The 17497-nt window shown below is 35.9% G+C and overlaps 1 protein-coding gene and 1 long non-coding RNA gene across 2 annotated transcripts in view; one reads left to right on the forward strand and one right to left on the reverse strand.

The window, feature by feature from the left end:
• NETO2 (neuropilin and tolloid like 2) overlaps nt 1–13875 on the forward strand; it is a 31005-nt gene extending 17130 nt beyond the window's left edge. The window contains exons 5-9 of the mRNA XM_085071924.1: nt 1105–1149; nt 1239–1366; nt 4007–4235; nt 8071–8184; nt 11101–13875. Coding sequence (XP_084928050.1) covers nt 1105–1149; nt 1239–1366; nt 4007–4235; nt 8071–8184; nt 11101–11681 — 1097 coding nt within the window. The 3' untranslated portion in view covers nt 11682–13875. The remainder of the gene's footprint in view (nt 1–1104; nt 1150–1238; nt 1367–4006; nt 4236–8070; nt 8185–11100) is intronic.
• LOC146432337 (uncharacterized) overlaps nt 1–17497 on the reverse strand; it is a 136989-nt gene that overhangs the window by 93857 nt on the left and 25635 nt on the right. Inside the window, exon 2 of the long non-coding RNA XR_014854559.1 lies at nt 17382–17457. This is a non-coding gene — a long non-coding RNA (uncharacterized LOC146432337). The remainder of the gene's footprint in view (nt 1–17381; nt 17458–17497) is intronic.

The raw sequence follows: 17497 nt of genomic DNA on the forward strand, positions 1-17497 counted from the left end.
TTTTGCTAAGTCCATTTCCAAAGTTATTTCATCAACATCACATTCAAAACTAAATTACTATAGTTCCAGGCTGGAACTTTAAATATACATTTAAACTATATATTATTTTCACAATAGATTGCAACAACTGAAGGACTGATATTTTTCTTTTCCTTCCTCTATGTTTATATGAAACGTGGTAAAATATTGTACGGTTCTGAAATTGAAGGGGAACATGCACAAACGCCTGCTTAATAAAAACTCAGTCTATAAAGGAGGTTGAAAACCTTGCAGAATTTTGCAAATAGTGATCATAGCTTTCACTATAGGTAAATAAAACAGAAGAGGGCAAATGAGGCATTTTCTGAACTGTGCTGAGTCTTAAGTTCAGGACTGAGGCATTCTACGGGGAGGGATAAACTCCCTATATAGGAAAAAAAAAATGTATAGGATCACAGAAAGAGCCAAATTCTGGATCTTCATTTGGGAAAGAACTTTGTAGCACACAGGTGTGCACTTTTGGATGAACTACTGCTTTCTTTGCATAGAACAACATTTCATAAACCACAGCCAGAACTGTTCTACGTGGCCTCAGACACAGACATCCCAGCATAAAGTACCTTTAGGATTGAACTGTCCTTCTTCACACACTTTTTTAAGAACAGTTAGCAATTTGAAAGTGTTGATATATTCTGCTAAGCTCAGTTCAAATTGTTCAGAACTGCACTTACAGCAGCCTGATAAAATAAATCTAAATAAGCTTTTTGCACAGAGAAAGATCCCCTGTACTCTTGTGGAGCTCCAGCGATTTCAGTGAAAACTGACATAGTTAAATTCAGAATATAATGTAGGAACAAAATAGTGAATAGTAATTTTTGGTGTTATGCTAGAAATCTGAGCTGTCAGGATAGAATTGCCTTTTTCAGATAAGGTCAATCTTTGTGGAATAATGTTCTCATCTAAAAAAACCTTTGTCTCTATATGCTCCAGTTGATTCAGTAAACTTTCTGGCAATTCTTATTGTGACATAATAAAAAATGGACATAATCTGCAGATAATACTAAACCTTGAAGTGATTCTCAAGCACTGATAGCCCTTGTGATTCATGACTTCTTTCTATTACAGATCCTGACTTCACTTACCTAGGAGGTATTTTAAATCCCATCCCAGGTATAGTATTACAGTAACAATTTCTTTATACATGAAATTTTAAATTAATGTCATACTGCATTTGACAGCAAGGTATATCTTCTCCCTAGACTGCCAATTTGAGCTCTCAGGAGCTGATGGAATAGTACGTTCCAGTCAGGTAGAACAAGAAGGAAAAACGAAACCTGGACAAGCAGTTGACTGTATATGGACAATTAAAGCTACTCCAAATGCTAAGGTGGGTTTTGTTCATATAATTCAGTATATAATGGGTTTCCATGACATTAGCTATAGGTAATGGTCACTAACTGTGATTTGCATAATGTTGTACTTTCACTGAAATGAGTCATGTAGCAGGGGCTTAGGAAATCCTGAGAGAGAATGTTTCTGAAATTAAACTTGTATATACAAGTCCATAATGCTGGCTTCCTATTATTTGAAGCTTCAAATACCAAATAACTGTGAGAACTGTTTAAGCAACAATTTTCAGGGGCATTTGACTTGGGCCCTGGTTTTATTGGAAGACTGCAGGCAAAAATGCTGGCTGGCATCTTCAGTAATTTCCAGTAAATCTCACTGCCAAACTTTAACATTTTGCCTCCAGTGGTTCTGTTGGAGAATTTCGTTCTTTTCAAAGTCAACAGAACATATGCCTGTTTGTCCCATCTAATTCACAATCCAGCACTCCAAACCCCACTTTCATCAGCAGTCTGAGTTAAATGGAAAGGTTTTACCTTGTTAGGCAGAGAGAAGGATACAATCCTATTTACAACCCCAAAATGCAGTAGCTATAGCCTGAATCATAGTAGTTTCAGAATCATAAGTTCTAAATATAAGTTGCACAGAAGAGCACATACTTTTCTCCATATAGCATACACATCTTTAATTTTGCTTCTGCTTGCATGTACGTAAAATTTAAATATTTTGAAGCAGTAGCTGCCAAGATGACAAACCTTTCCTCTGCCTTCTTACACACTCCTAATAATTAACTAACCAGCCCTGTTAGCCACTTTGCAAGTGTATTTTTAAACAGCAACCAAAAGATGATAATAAGAGGAGAAGACAAGAAAGAAATTAAATGTCCATTAATATATTTGAGCCTTTGAGGAAGTGAGTCAATTCCCAAGAGCCCTATACTAGTCTAAGTAATAGTAGCAGTTCTTCCAGAAACAATAACAAACCCATTTTCTCTCTACATTGCCACTTGAGTGCACCAGGTCTTGTGCTTAAGTATTTTAATAAATTATTGAATGTTGCCAGAAGGCAGAGTTATAGTTGGGTGAGTCCCGAAATTAGATCATCATCCTAAATTATTGATTTAAAACACTACAGAAAAATAATTCTTAGTATTCTGACAGTGGCTTCTCAAGCTTCAATTCAGGCAGAATTATGATTATAAAATCCATTGGATCTGATATGGTGCAGTCTCTTGAGAAAAATAAGCATAGACATTTTTAATTTCCTCAATTTGATTTTGTAATAAAAATAAAGTTTTAAACCTGACACAACTGCAACAATGGAAGTACTTTTAAAATCTGTATAACAGACACTTAGTATTTTACCTCCAGATTTCATAAAATTACCAGAATAATCAATATAATGTAGGAGTAAGGACCTTTTATACTTGCCTAACACATTAATCCAAAGGAGGTTGTGAAGAGGTGAGCACTTTGAATGGGATTATTCCTTTGTTATCATACAAATAACAGTGTGCTAAATTATTTTTGGTTTCCATTGTAATTTTGTAGCAGATCCCTAAAGTCAATCATTAAAAGAGAATACCATCTCCCAGCCCAAATACTAGCAATTGCAGCTTACATCCATGTTTTGAGAAACACTGGGAAGGAGGAACACATGGAAGATCTCATGAATAGGGCAGGAACACTCAGCCTCCACCTGGACACATTTCTTCTCTATCAACACAATGGCTATCTAGGAAGTTTGAAAGTCTAAAATGGCCTCAGCAGCATGCTTAGGTGACTTGGTTTCATATCTCAAAACTTTCTGTAGAATTTTGAGAATTCCAGTACAGCCGTTGAAGAGATTAAAAAAGCCTTATGATGTGTTCATGTAATTTTAACTGAAGTACAATCTTGCACAAGTTTCCTGCTCCAGCAAAATAAATTATTTACTTACTCTTTAAATACCATCTCAATCTTCTAATTTTATTGCTGCACATGTTCTAACACATATGCTGCCTTCTCTTGGATTAGATTTCTGCTTTTACAAGTATTACGATTAGCTTAAATTTATTAATTCTTCCTATATAGCCAGCTTACTTTTCTCTCATTTCCATTTTTATTCAAATTACTCCTGACTTCGTGGTTTGTGTCTTTCATAACACAGCTATGGTTTAGTAATTAGCTTTCATTCTGAAGCAATAAATTTTAATTTCCTTATTTTACTTCAGAGCTTTTCGGACTAGACTTTTTCCCTTTTATTTTAACATTGTTTTTTATTAATTAAAAAGAAAGGAAAGAGAACAGTCAAAATACTATTAAAATTATTTCAGTACATCTATGCATTCCTTATATCTCTTCTAGAGAAACAGACTTCACATTTAGCAGAGCTGCTTGGGGGTTTCTTCAGAAAGTGTATTACTTTGTACTGTTTTTCCAAAGGGAGCAGAAATAAATCAAAGTAAATTTTTAAATAAAGGTTATTCTGGGGAGCAGGGAGAAATTAAACAGATACCCATGACAAGTTTCAGGTAATACTCCTCATGGACACCTAATGAGAAAATGTAAGTTTAAAAGTGTTGTGAATTGGGAATTACATATATGTGTAAGGGAACAAAACATCTTATTGAAGATTTGCTAAGGAAGCAAACTCTCTTCTCTGTACTCTTCTGAAGACATTGATTTCTCTTTCCTAACAGATCTACATGCGATTTCTGGACTATCAAATGGAACATTCCAATGAATGCAAAAGGAACTTTGTTGCTGTCTATGATGGGAGCAGTTCTATTGAGAACCTGAAGGCCAAGTTCTGCAGCACAGTGGCCAACGATGTCACGCTGCAGACAGGCACAGGGGTGGTGCGCATGTGGGCAGATGAAGGCAGCAGACTGAGCAGGTTCAGAATGCTCTTCACTTCCTTTGTGGATCGTAAGTAGATCTGAAAGTACCAATTCTCCTGGTATCAGGGTACTTCAAGTATTTTAGGGAAAGCAGCAGCTGTATATTACACATCAGAAACACACAAAAAAAGGGTATTTCTGTTTCCTTCACATACTAGCACGTAAATTAGATAATTGCCTTATTACAGTTGTAGGATGGTTCCTAAAAAAAGCTTTCATCCATTCCTAAAAGGTTTATTTTCCATTTGAATTCAGCAACACTGCCCTAGACAATGTCCTTCTCTACAAATGAGCACAGCCTTATTTCAAAAAGACAACAGTGGTTCTGAAGTGTGCTGTCCCACCAGTTCCTTGCCAGACACCACAACAGGCTCTTCTCAAGCCTAGTCTGGATGTTCAGAAGACTAGAAAACATGCCTGATCTTGTGAAGTCTCGCTCTCCCTTCCTATCCACAGCCCTATCTTCACTTGTGGCTCTGGAACTACACCCCCTGCACCCAAGCTTCTCCCTTATCCTCAGCTGCATTTGGCTCTAAAGGATCCCACATGTGCTCCCTTAGCAAAGCCCTGTTGTGTTGCACAACCATAGATAAGCAGTTAAATTCAAGTTTATTCAAGAAGATTGTAATTAAAGCAGAGTTGTAAATGCCATCTGGATTTTTGTTTGGATTCCATAGCCTGGGTTAGAGATAGTCTTTAGTCTCATTGTAAATTATGATGTTTCTTGAAAGTTTTTTTGTGAGATTTTTTCTTCCAAGTGTGTTCTCCCTGAACTTAATGGGATTTTGTTGCCTCACATACTTACAGAGGACAATACTATCCACATTGCAGAACCTGAAAATAAATGGCACTAAAGCAGACTAAGTTCAGAACTGCAGAGCAGATCTCCCCATGAGATACATGGGGAGAGCTAAATCAAATGTTGCCATTTCAGGAAATCAGACCTATGCTTGTGCTGAAGGTTTTTCAAGAAGTTCTGCTTGAGACTAAATAGTACAGATTTGCTGACAAAAAAAAAAAAACTTTTCTGACAGATCATGTCTGTAGCCAGTCCTGAAAAAGATCGTGATCACTACCTTGCAAGAGAGTTGGGGTTACAGGTAACAGGTAGATTTTATGTCCTGTTCCATAAACCAATAAATTTTAATATAGGAGAAAAGCTACTTTTTGTAAAACAATCTTTCTAAAGTAACAGATAGGTATAAGAGAAATAGTTTCTGGTTTACTTTGAATACATGGTAGTAAGGAACAATTGCATGTTTTAAGCTAGTCTATTGCTTAACCTACAAGCGGCATTTAGAAACTTTTAGATATTGAGAATTTAAATAAATGTCAGTCTTAAGTACAACTTGCAAAACTGATAACTGCTTTTCCAGGAGCTTTTATTTCAATACAGTTATTAACATTGGTGATTGTGCAAGTTATTCCAGCTTTTAATCTAGAAAATGCTATAAACTTTGCCTGGGAAATGATCTATTTATGTTATAAATATTGGAGTGGTTTTTTAAATCATTGTTGAATTTGGATTTTTTGGGGGGTTATGTGGTTTTTTTTAATGCAAGAGTGTGAGACACTGAGTACTTCTAAAGGTAGATAACTTTATGAGTTTAAAGCAACTCAAAAGTCATTGGCAGAAGGTATGTATTGGCAAAGGTATGTATTTATGGTTATTTACTTGAGATACTGCCATTCTTTGATAGGGTCATTGAAAAATATGTGGCTGAAAAGTGTTTAAAATATTTTTATATAATCTTGTCATAAGCAATTTTTCTAACTGAAAAAAGTGAATCTGAGCTTATCTTATTTTCAGATTGTTAAGTTATCTTTCTCCTCTGCCTTGCTAATGATTTGTAATTATATGAAGGCAACCATGAAAATGATCGATATTTCTGGAAAGATTTCCATAAATGAACTAATAGTGCATGACAGTCACCTAACACACAGCTAGTGCTGCTTGCAGATTTGTCTAAGTAATTCAGCTAACAGCAATGTGAAAAATCAATGTATTTGATTCCTGGCTTGATTCAATACATGAGTAATGCTGGACACAAAGAACACTGTGAACATTGCACCACTCTTGGGCAGCTGTTATGAGAAGAGTTCAGCTATGTCCTTGAAGTCCTATGCTGGAGCTGATCAATCTTTGGGACTTTTAGACTTCAAACTCCCCAAATAACAGACAGAAGGAGAAAAAGTCCATTTGTCCCATCTTCATGAATTGTGAACAAAAGCCATGCCAACAAAAAGTTAAAGAGACTACACAAATGTAAAATAGAGACTGTGCTCGCAAATGGAGAAGCAACAGCAGAATGCATCATCCAAAAATTCAGAACTGTAAAAATAAAAAAAAATTAGCTGTTCAGGAAAAAAAGAAAGGGAATTTATCTAACATTGTGACATAACTGACAGGATGGGCCTGATCTTGACCTTCCGAAGGACTGATCCTATTTTAAGGCAGTGCTCTTCAGACTATATCTGCTTTCCAAACAATTAAATTCTCCAGCCATATGAGTGAGGAAGTGATGTGATAGCTACCGTGACATTTTTAAGCACTGAAATTACACAGATGAGCTGTTCCAAAATACATTCTAAATACATTCTGTATTCACATGTGCACTACAATTAAAGCAAGTTCTTAAATGGAACTTCTTGCCAGATTGTAGGGTTAAGCACTAACAGCTGATACAAAAGCTTAAAACCAATGAGTGTAGGTTATCAAACTTCAGTTGGAGTAAGCAATGGAAAGACAATACATATTTAATTTAGGAATGCAAATTCAGAATTAAAGGTTTGAATATTCTTTTTTCTTAGGCATAACTCCTCTTTTTGTCACTGAGATTCTCAAGCCTAACAGAAAGACTAAGTGAGAAATACAGCTTTCAGGAGAAGTCATTCCCTCTGCTCTACCCTGTGGGTTTCCCACTGTGTTTCAGAGAATCCAGACTGTTGAAGAACATATTCTTTCTGTGAAACCAAATAGTAGGATGTCCATCACACATCTTTACTGTTTAATATATAACTGACTCCCTGCTAACTAATAGCAGGCATTTTCATCATAAAAAACACCACATTACTGAAACAGAGAGAGGGAAAACCAGTTTCTAGTCCAGTGCCCTGAATTCATAAATAATTCCCTATGTATAGTATGCAAAATCCTAAAAAGAACTATTACTACTTCTTAATATTTTTTTTCTAATGTCAAGGAGCTATAACAAATACTCACAAAGACATTGGGGAGCTTTCCAGTTGATTTCTTTCTTCAAATTTCTGACTATATATAGATAGATAAAAAGCTAAACTGTACTCTCTCAATCCCTGCATTAGCTCTAATAGGAGGATCCAGGAGCTTTTGATTCACAAGCAGGAATGACTTAGATGCCTCTAGTTACTGAAATCTCTTGCAATTACTGAAACAGTCCACCACTGTTGAAATCTGATTTGCCGTAAGATATTAATGAGCTCTAAAATGCAGATGTTCAGGGACTGCTTCACAACATCTACACAGCAGATGCTCCGTAGAATAAATATATAATTGATGGTGAGCATGCGATTTTTAAGTATTAAGTTTTTAAAGACACATACTAAAGCCTTCTTCCATTATCTGTGTTTTGTGACTGTCTCTGTTTGCTGCCTACCCATTCGGAGCAAGAATTGGTTTTGTAGTATTCATAATACACTGAAAGCAATCCATGAAGAGAGAGAAAATCATCAGATAATTAGTGACATGCAAGAAGAGTGATTGTGTTTGTGGCAGAGAGGAAGAATGCATGTTTAAAAACCCCAAATATAGGAACTTACTGGTATTATTGCAGGGCATCAATTACTGAAAATTCTGAATGTTTTCTTTCTCTTCTCTCCTGCAGCTCCCTGCTCAGGCAACACTTACTTCTGCCATAGCAACATGTGCATCAATAATTCTTTAGTCTGCAATGGCATTCAGAACTGTGCATACCCTTGGGATGAGAATCACTGCAGAGGTGAATATAGTGCAAACCACAGCCTTTATGAGCTAGGCTGGTCAGTTTGCCTTTCAAGAAAATCATGAAATGTCTTTTTCCTGGAAATATGCTGAAGACAGCTATTCTGCTAATCTCAGGAAGGTGTTCAAAATTTTTTATTTAAACTCAGGACACATGTAAGCATCCTGAATATTGGTCTTACTGCTTTTAACTAAATTTCTTCCTCTTCAGCATATACTCTCTATTTTAAAAGGATATCAGCTTGATAAGAAATAGAACTTAGTATTTTCGAGGCTGCATCCTATCCATTTCTAAACTTTAACTGAAGCAAGGATTGTAAGGACAGGTAATACCTCTTAGAGATAAAAATAAAGAGCTGAAAAAACACAAGTTTTCAAGCACAAAAAGCCTCTCTCAGGGCTGAAATAGAAGCAGTGATCTTCAAAGATAATTTTGAAACATTTGTTTGGAGTTGTAAATCACAGGCTATTTCAGGATAAATTCAACTGCTGTATATGGTGTGAGAAAGGATGGGAGGAAGAAGGAATAGGAAGGAGGAAATAAACACTTATGGAAAACAGACACATGTAAATTGCTGCTTCCAGAACATGGGGTGGGGAGTATGATTTCAACCATCACAGCTACAGTAAAGACTGTTTCAATATCAGGCTTTGTAGGAAAAATTCTCATAATTTGAGGAAATTGTTATTCTGTTAAAACATAAACATTTTCCTGTGCTTCAAGAACAGCTCAGTTGTCAGAGTTAGAACAAACCACTCTAAGGTCAACAATTTTTCTTGATAAGGAAACAATAGAACAAAAAGACTTCAACTTGTTTGGTTTTGGTTTTTTGACAAATAGAGTGGCATCAGAAGGTCTGAACACAACACTCCAGAAGATTTAAATATGTCTTCCATTTCAAAGAGAAACTGACCCTGCAGAAAGGGTCAAAACCTTCTCTATAGAAAATCTTAAAAGAAAATGTCTTTTCAATGCACAAATACTGCTTGCATTTTTTAAGTAAATAAACATTTTAAAAACCTTACTTTTTATTTGCATTTTGGATAAACAAAGAAATTCTCACCACTAATAGATATTCTAATGTAGGGTACATTGTGGAAGTTTTCTGGTTAACAAAACTGATCCATAACTCCCCAGTTTTCAATGTAAAACTAAGCTTTCTCAAAACAATCCTTACTTTTGATAATATTCAACATTCCCTCTTAATTTCAATTTCTAGGTCTCTTTCCCATCTTTACCAACTGCTTTCTAGACTCTCCCCTAGAATCCACACTTCACTCACATATTGCAGTATTAAAAAAATTAATTCCATAAAAACTGTCTTTCCCAATATTTGTACATTGTTGTATCTGGTGCTGAACAGGCTGTCATGTTTTGTGTTGAATGCAATCTAAATTCTGCTGTAATACTTGCACAGCAGAAATTAAGAGACAGCTGAAGACTAGATCCACATTGCCAGCTAAGGGAGACTGATGCAACCAAATAAGCAATACTTAGCCTGAAAAAGAGAGCTGCTCACAATTGTGCTCAGTTCCTGCAGGCATGCAGAGTTCTCATTTAGTCCATATCAATAGCTACATAAATCTGAGCATATTGTGACCTACTTATGCCTAAGCCCTGTAACACAAAAATTGATAGTCAGTTGTGTGCAATTTATTTTAAGAGACTGGAGAAGACATCACCTTTTGTAAAACAACATTTTGATTAAAATATCTGCCAAGAATTAAGAACCCTAGATGCAGACAAGAGAGCTGCTGTAGCAGTGAAATTCATACTTCCCACCATGGATGGTAACACTGGGATCTGAGCTGGGCAGGACAAGGGGAGATAGTCTCCTTCACTTCAAAGGTAAAAGTGTAGCTCAAAGTTAACAGTCCAAGCTCTGAAGCAGAAATGTAATTTATTAGCTACCTCCTTGGAATCTCTTCTCAGTATCTGGATTGTTTCAAATAACACCCGATGGTGTATAACTCTCCCCGTGCACTGTGTGTGGTACTTAGCTGCATAACACACATATTCAGATGCCACAAGCCAGATATCTGAAAAAATTATCCAAGATTTAGGCTACAACATTTTCTTCTATATAGTCTTAAATGCTTTTCCCCCACTAGCAAATGTTGCAGTGTTGAAATCTTCCAGGCCCCTAGGACAAGAACTTTTACAGAAGAGAAATCCAACTGGAAAACTTTAATCTTCAAATAAGAATTTTAAATATGGAAAACCATCTTGTTCTGATGCTGCCATCTTGTGAGTTTTCACATGAAGTACTAGCCAAAATCGCCATATGATTTGGGTTGGCTGGTGTGTGTGTCCCCCACTTTTTTAAGTAACTTGATTATTGGACTTTTAAAACTGGAGTATAGATATCCTAAAGCTCCATGTGATGAATTAGGCATAACAGACTTAGACAACAGACACAGCCATTAAATTTCCAAGAGATATGAAAACAAACAGTACAGCCATTCTTATGAATCTTTTAAAGAAGAACTAGACAATTTTAAATCTATGTTTTCTTCTACTGACATCACTGGGAATGTTACCAACAGGAGCAAAAGCATGGTAAGAGAAGCATCATCTGTGGCTGGATTTAACCTATTTAAGGTTAATTTAAGCCCATTTAACTCATGGATTTAGGAATAGGAACTGATCAGTAAAGGTTCAGGATGGAAGTCACGCCCCAGCTGAGTCAGCATGCACTGGTTCACAGAGTTCCACCTGGCACTGAATTATCATATGGTAGCCACTAATGACAGGGAATTAGACAAATCCCATTGACATACAGGTCTAGTCTCCAGTCCCATTAAGTAATTTTATCAGTTGCATGGCAATCACAATACAGTTTGCTTTGTTTAAATACATTATCAAAAGTGTGGAAATTAATAAATGCCTTGTCATAATAATTTTTCTTTGCAGAAAAGAAAAAAACTGGATTGTTTGAACAAATCACCAAAACCCATGGGACAATCATTGGCATCACAACAGGGATAGTTTTAGTTCTTCTCATCATTTCCATTCTAGTGCAAGTAAAGCAACCTCGCAAAAAGGTTATGGCTTGCAAGACTGCCTTCAATAAAACTGGTTTCCAGGAAGTATTTGACCCTCCACATTATGAACTCTTTTCACTAAGGGACAAAGAAATTTCTGCAGATTTGGCAGATTTATCAGAGGAACTTGAAAACTATCAGAAACTGCGGCGCCCTTCAACAGCTTCCAGATGCATTCACGACCACCACTGTGGCTCCCAGGCCTCCAATATCAAACAGAGCAGGACCAACCTGAGCTCCATGGAACTTCCCTTCCGCAATGACTTTGCGCAGCCCCAGCCCATGAAAACATTTAACAGCACATTCAAGAAAAGCACTTACACTTTCAAGCAAGCTCACGACTGCCCTGAGCAGGTCATAGAAGACAGGGTGATGGAGGAGATTCCATGTGAAATTTATGTTAGAGGGAGGGAAGATACAGCACAAGGTTCATTATCTATTGACTTTTAACTTCTTGCTGAAGGTGGTGTCAGTGTATATACAAAATGCTTGTGTACAATGACAGTGTATATATTAAAAGTGTACCATATGCAGCGTGTGAGATGCACACACTTTTAGCTTATTATACTTCATTTCAAAAAAGGAAAACAGTCTTCATAACTAATTCTTGCTGAAAAAATATGGATTTTCTCCCATCTTCCCAGGCTACCTACCTAGTAGAGGAGTAAGACAGAGGCTTTGCATGGAAATTGTAAGATAGGATATTGGAAGAAAAAACCCTTCAACTACTAATCATTGAACACTCAAAACAATGACTACTATTCTCTTCTCCATACCATTTTCTCTTCTTTAGATATCTGCTTTTCAAGGCAATTTTAATACCTCACTTGCATAAATAAAAGTAGTTAAGTGCACCACGTGGATGTCAACATAGGTGTCTTATTGTATTTGTCAAATTGAAAGTAGAGTTAGTTAAGTGCCAGTTAAGACTCAAGAATTATGTTACAGCCATCTGTTTCACTTGCCTTTAATTATCATTTCCACAGTCTATGCTTTGTGAGAAATAAGTGAAAAGGGTTACACTCTTTTAACAATATCAAGTTATTTTAATTTTAGTACATTTGGAAATATCTTTGCAGCTTTCAGTTAAAACACAACTGAGTAGTCATTTTATTCTACATGCAGACTTTTACAACAGTTTTCTTACAAGAAGGTTTAGGATTTTAAAATATTCTGCCATATATTATAGCTCCATATGGCGCACTGATTTTACAGCTCTGTACTTAGGAAACAATTTTGTTCCTGAGTTTTCCAAGTATTTACATAAATAGATTGTACTGTACATTTGTCCCTTAAAATAGCTTTTTACTCCTTGTTGCAGCCAATCTTCCCTACTGAAATCAGTGATGATACTTTTAGCTCATGTCCTACTTGCCTGAAGAGAACTGCTCTGAGGTCTGTGTGATTACTGGGTATATGAAGGTACTGGAAACAAAGAAATCACAAAGCAACTCTAATTAACCCCTACAGAATCCTTCTCGTGTCCCTTGTTTCCACTTGCAAAATTGCACATTTCATACCTTTTTTAATGGGGGTTTGGACCTAATTTTAAAATTTTTACAATATAGAAAAAAATTTTAGAATATATTCTCATTGTGGTTTTTAAGCTTTTTATATAGTTTGATACTGTACAGACTATTTCTTAAATTTAAGTCAAGCACCTGTATAGCAGGCTTCTTTCAGTGTCCCTCTTAGCAGCTCTGAATAACCTGCAGTTGCTGCACACATCACAATTTGCCAAGAATACTTATGACTTCCGCATTAGTCTACACTTTCTTCCCTGGGTAGTTTGAGATTATTTGGGTATTTTGTTTACAGAAAACCTTTGACTAAAGCTGATCCCCCAGCTTGCACTTGGCATAGCCTTTAATTACAGATGGATGTCAAACCATAGTGTTGTGCTGACTGTAGTACCAAAAAACCCCAAAAACCATCTTAACATATGACCCTTGCAACTGAAAAAATATTTCTTTGAAATAAAAGATGAACAACAGTCGTAATCACAGATTTTCATTAGAATGATGAAGATTTTTTTTTTACAAATGCTTAAAATGTAAACATTTAAGGGGAAAAAAAAGGGGGGGAGGGGGGAATAGAGTTTCTTCAACACTCCCCAACTTCAAAATTAACCCTGTCTGATGTCTAGAAAGAGCTCAATCAACTCCTATATCAGACCCATAAGGCTGTATCCTGGTGTCAGTTTCTGTGCTGGTCCCAGAATATATTTCAGTTTGAAAGAATGAAAATGAGCTTTATTTCTTGATGCACTACATACAGAAGATGAGTGTTAAAAAAAAAAATCTAGTTAAGTTTGACTTGAAAATTTTTGAATATTTAATTAAAACATTTGGCAGATTTTATTTACTTTTCATTGATCTCACGAATAAATGTCTTACCATGACCTATAGGACACACAACATTATTTGTGACAGTTTGTTAATTCCAGATTCGTTCAACAAATAATATGTAGCTTTACACAGGTCATTCTTATCCATATAACTCTTGTAAATGCTAGGTTTGCATGACTAAGTTTTCTTTTTAAGGTATATTTATCCATGTGCTAAAAATATGATCCTTGCTCTTTCCTAAGTTATGTTGTCTTTGAACAGTAAAGCTGTACTAATAAAACAAATAGGAAGCCTGAGAGCCCAAGTCTGTGGAGAAGAGGGAAATGGAAGAAGTTCCCTAATGGCCTGAGTAATATTTGACTCTGTGTCGTAGCTTTGTGGTTACATGGTCAGAACACAGCTGCCTTCTGGCTACCCCAGAGCACACAGGGCATCTCCCTCAGCCAGTCCTGGCTTTTGAGCATAACTGTTTCCAATATCCCATTGGTGTGTTCAAAACCAATAATCCTGTACAGCCCATGGCAGGGTGGGGTTCAGTTACTGAGCTGTGCTTTAAGGAATGACTTATAATTATTAGAGCCATAATTCCACTTTCAGTGTGATCAAATTCCCTTCACTACAGAGAAAAACTAACTGGGTAGACTGCTTGGTATCACACACAGTACAGAAAGCTGACACTTTTAGCAGAAGAATCAAGTATTGTTTTGGCAGTCTCAGTCCAGTTGAAGCTGATGTGGTTTTTAAACTTTTTTGGACATTAGTGAAAAAGACCACCTTTCATACTAGTGGAATATCTAAGTACTATTAGCCTATTTCCATTGCAACCATCTTAAATTCATACATTTCTAGGAGCATCCTAATTTTGCCCTCCATTGTACCCATATCTGCAATATCCTCTGTTAGCACTGAATGTTCCTTAGCAAAGACACTCACCAGACACACACTGATCAGGAAAAGACCAACAGCATTGACTACTTTTTGGTATTTCTAATTCATTTTTATCTTTTATCATAGTAGCTTAGACTGTCTAAGCAAACTATCTAACAAAGAATGAATTGTGATGAAAATTGTATAAGTAAACCTACAGCCAACATGAAAATAAAAGTGACTGTGATTCACAGCTCCTGTGAGTTCTGTGAGGAGACATCTGCATTTACAGAGATTATGACAGTGGCACAGGAAACTCAGTCTTAATGCTGTTCTGACTCCTCAGTGATCACAGAAATACCAATGTGTACTTTAAATGCACGAGATTCTCTTGTCTGCTTAGACAAGATGACCTCACAGCATCTACAAATTACAATGGCGTATTGCAATAATTACTCTCTGTTTTTACTCAACCAATACAAAGAAGGGCTATGAAAAGAAGTGTCACTGATTTTCAAGAAAAGGTGTTTGTCATTAAAATACACTTTGCTTTGGTTTTTAGTTGGTACAAAGAATTCTGTGCATTAGCAGCAAATCTGCTGAATGAGTGGGAAAGGCTTGTCTTATTTGTCAAACAAATTTGTCCCTAAATAAGGTTCTTGTCTCCTTAATCACAACATTTAATTTTCCAAACTCTTTAAGTACAATCCTTTATCTGAAAGGATACCAACAGCATGAGTAACAAAAAAAGGGAACTTTTAAAAAAATTAAAATCCTAGCACATATACCTAGGAAGATGAGTAAACTACTGCTGGAAATAGAACAACTGAATTCATGTGGATGTACCAAACCACAGCTACAGTTTGAGCTTCCTGTATGGTCAGGCTCTATATATCTGTTCCCAGCAAAATTCAGCCAAGTCCATTTACTTTTACATGTCCTTATTTCAAAGGCAACGTATAAGCCCTACGATTGCTCAGAAGGTCTGTAGACTGTTTATCAAAACAAGATTCCTAATCTATGTCAGCCTGCAAGATAAGCTGATTTTGCACTGAGATCACAATGCTAAAACTGCATATTAATTATAAGGGGAGAAAGGATTTTAAAATCAAAAACCTGGATGAGTTGATTCATGCTTTGAAAATTATTATTTACAGCACCTATCTCAATATAACAGTATAAAAGCTACTATTTTTGCAATTGCAAAAATCATTCCTGTGATATCTAATAAGCATCTCTGTACAACATAAGCCCCCCTATAGATGCAGAAATCACATGTCAATATGCTGTAATAAGTGGTTCTCTATCACCATGGAACTACAAGTTTATTTTCATATTCAAATTCCTTTACTACACTCCATTTTACACAATCAGCTTAAGAAAAATCTTTTTCCATCTGTTTCATAAATCAACAACAGTAATTTCTGAATGGTCAAGTTGTTCCCTCTTATCTCACTATTGAAGATAATCTACCATATACCAGATAAAACAGCTTAGTTTTTATAAGTCTGTTGTTACAGAGCCAGGCTCGGAGAAACAACTTGATGTCTTTGTATGTTTTTGAAGCACCCTCTCATAATTTATGGTAGTAACTTGTATACTGGAGAAACTCCTAAAAACTTCATGCCAAATTCTGTTCAAGAAAAATAAAGTATTATAATAGACCAAATAGTAGTACCTAAGACCTACACACCTCAAAAATTCAAAGTAATCTGCTGGTTTGGAATCTGAATCATTCCTTCTGAAGGTTATAAGCTGCCAATGCTCTTAAAAGATACACATCACACCCTTTTCCCTGAACAATTATTTCTTATCCCAAACACAGGTTTCCTAGACATCTTTAATGTGCTAAAACTTATTTCAATATTTTATTAATTTATATATCAAAATATATGCATAATACAACTTATAATTAGCCTCAAAGTTCATTATCACCTACATAGAGTTGCCTCTGCCTTCCTTCCAATTGTTATTTAGGAGCAAGGATTCTACTGCAAAATATTTATCATTAAACCACAGCATTTAGAGTTTAAGCACCATGTTAATTTCTGAGACTATATTGCAGCTTATTTTCCACCAGAGAAGTGAGAGACTACAAAGAAAACTCAAAGCTCACAGGATTATCTGCTTAACCTCAAATGAATATGGCTAAACTGGAACAAAGTACATCAGTGTTCTAATACTCAAGGTTTAGTATTTCACTGGGAAGTAATATCAGCATTAAAGGGGCCTGTAGTTTTTTGTGAGAGGATTTAGTTTGCCCCTGGTTTGCTCACAACACATGTCTGTAATAACTACTACATTCACCTGTGAATAACACAGGGATTAAGCTATTTGTAGAGACCAGAAAGGAGTTTAAAATTAAAGAATTATTTGTTTAAAATACAAAAGGGAAAACAGTCAAATATTAACTGCTGGACATTTCTGATACAACATTTAACTCACCCTTCAATGCAGTCAAATGACCCTCATGATAATAAAGCCCAGAATTCTACCTAACCAATATTTTAGGTTCCCTCACTTCAGTAAGCACCCTCCAAGACTCCTAATAATTTTGGAAAAGCCAGATCTCAGGACTGAATTTACTGGCTGGCATTCTCAGCTACTACTGATTATTATAGAAAAAGATGGTTCAGTGGTTAATGGGGGTGAGAAAAGCAGGAAAATACCCTTGAAAGCAATTATGAGATAAAAAATTCCTAGGAAGACAAGTCAATAAATCCCAAGTCTCTTAACCATTGTAATCAATCTTCTATTTGTAAAGAACAAACAGCCAAGGTACATAAGGAATACCACTCATTACTGGCTCTTCACTGTATTTTTAATAACCCAACAGAGCAATTGAAGGCCTGAGGCCAAGTCAAATAATTTTAATTTTTCTGTAGTAATGAAAAACAAAGATCTAGTAGAGTGAAGATGTTTGCTTTGCACTTACCAGAGGCAAAAGATTCTGCACAGGCCATTTAATCTTCTGTCATCATTAAATGTTGTCTTTAACAGTAAAGGGAATTCTGGAATATAACAAAACAGCACAAACTATGTATAATTCAA

This window comes from Lichenostomus cassidix, chromosome 11 (assembly GCF_008360975.1).
Source record: "Lichenostomus cassidix isolate B80296 chromosome 11, HeHo_3.0, whole genome shotgun sequence".
Taxonomy (NCBI): Eukaryota; Metazoa; Chordata; class Aves; order Passeriformes; family Meliphagidae; genus Lichenostomus; species Lichenostomus cassidix.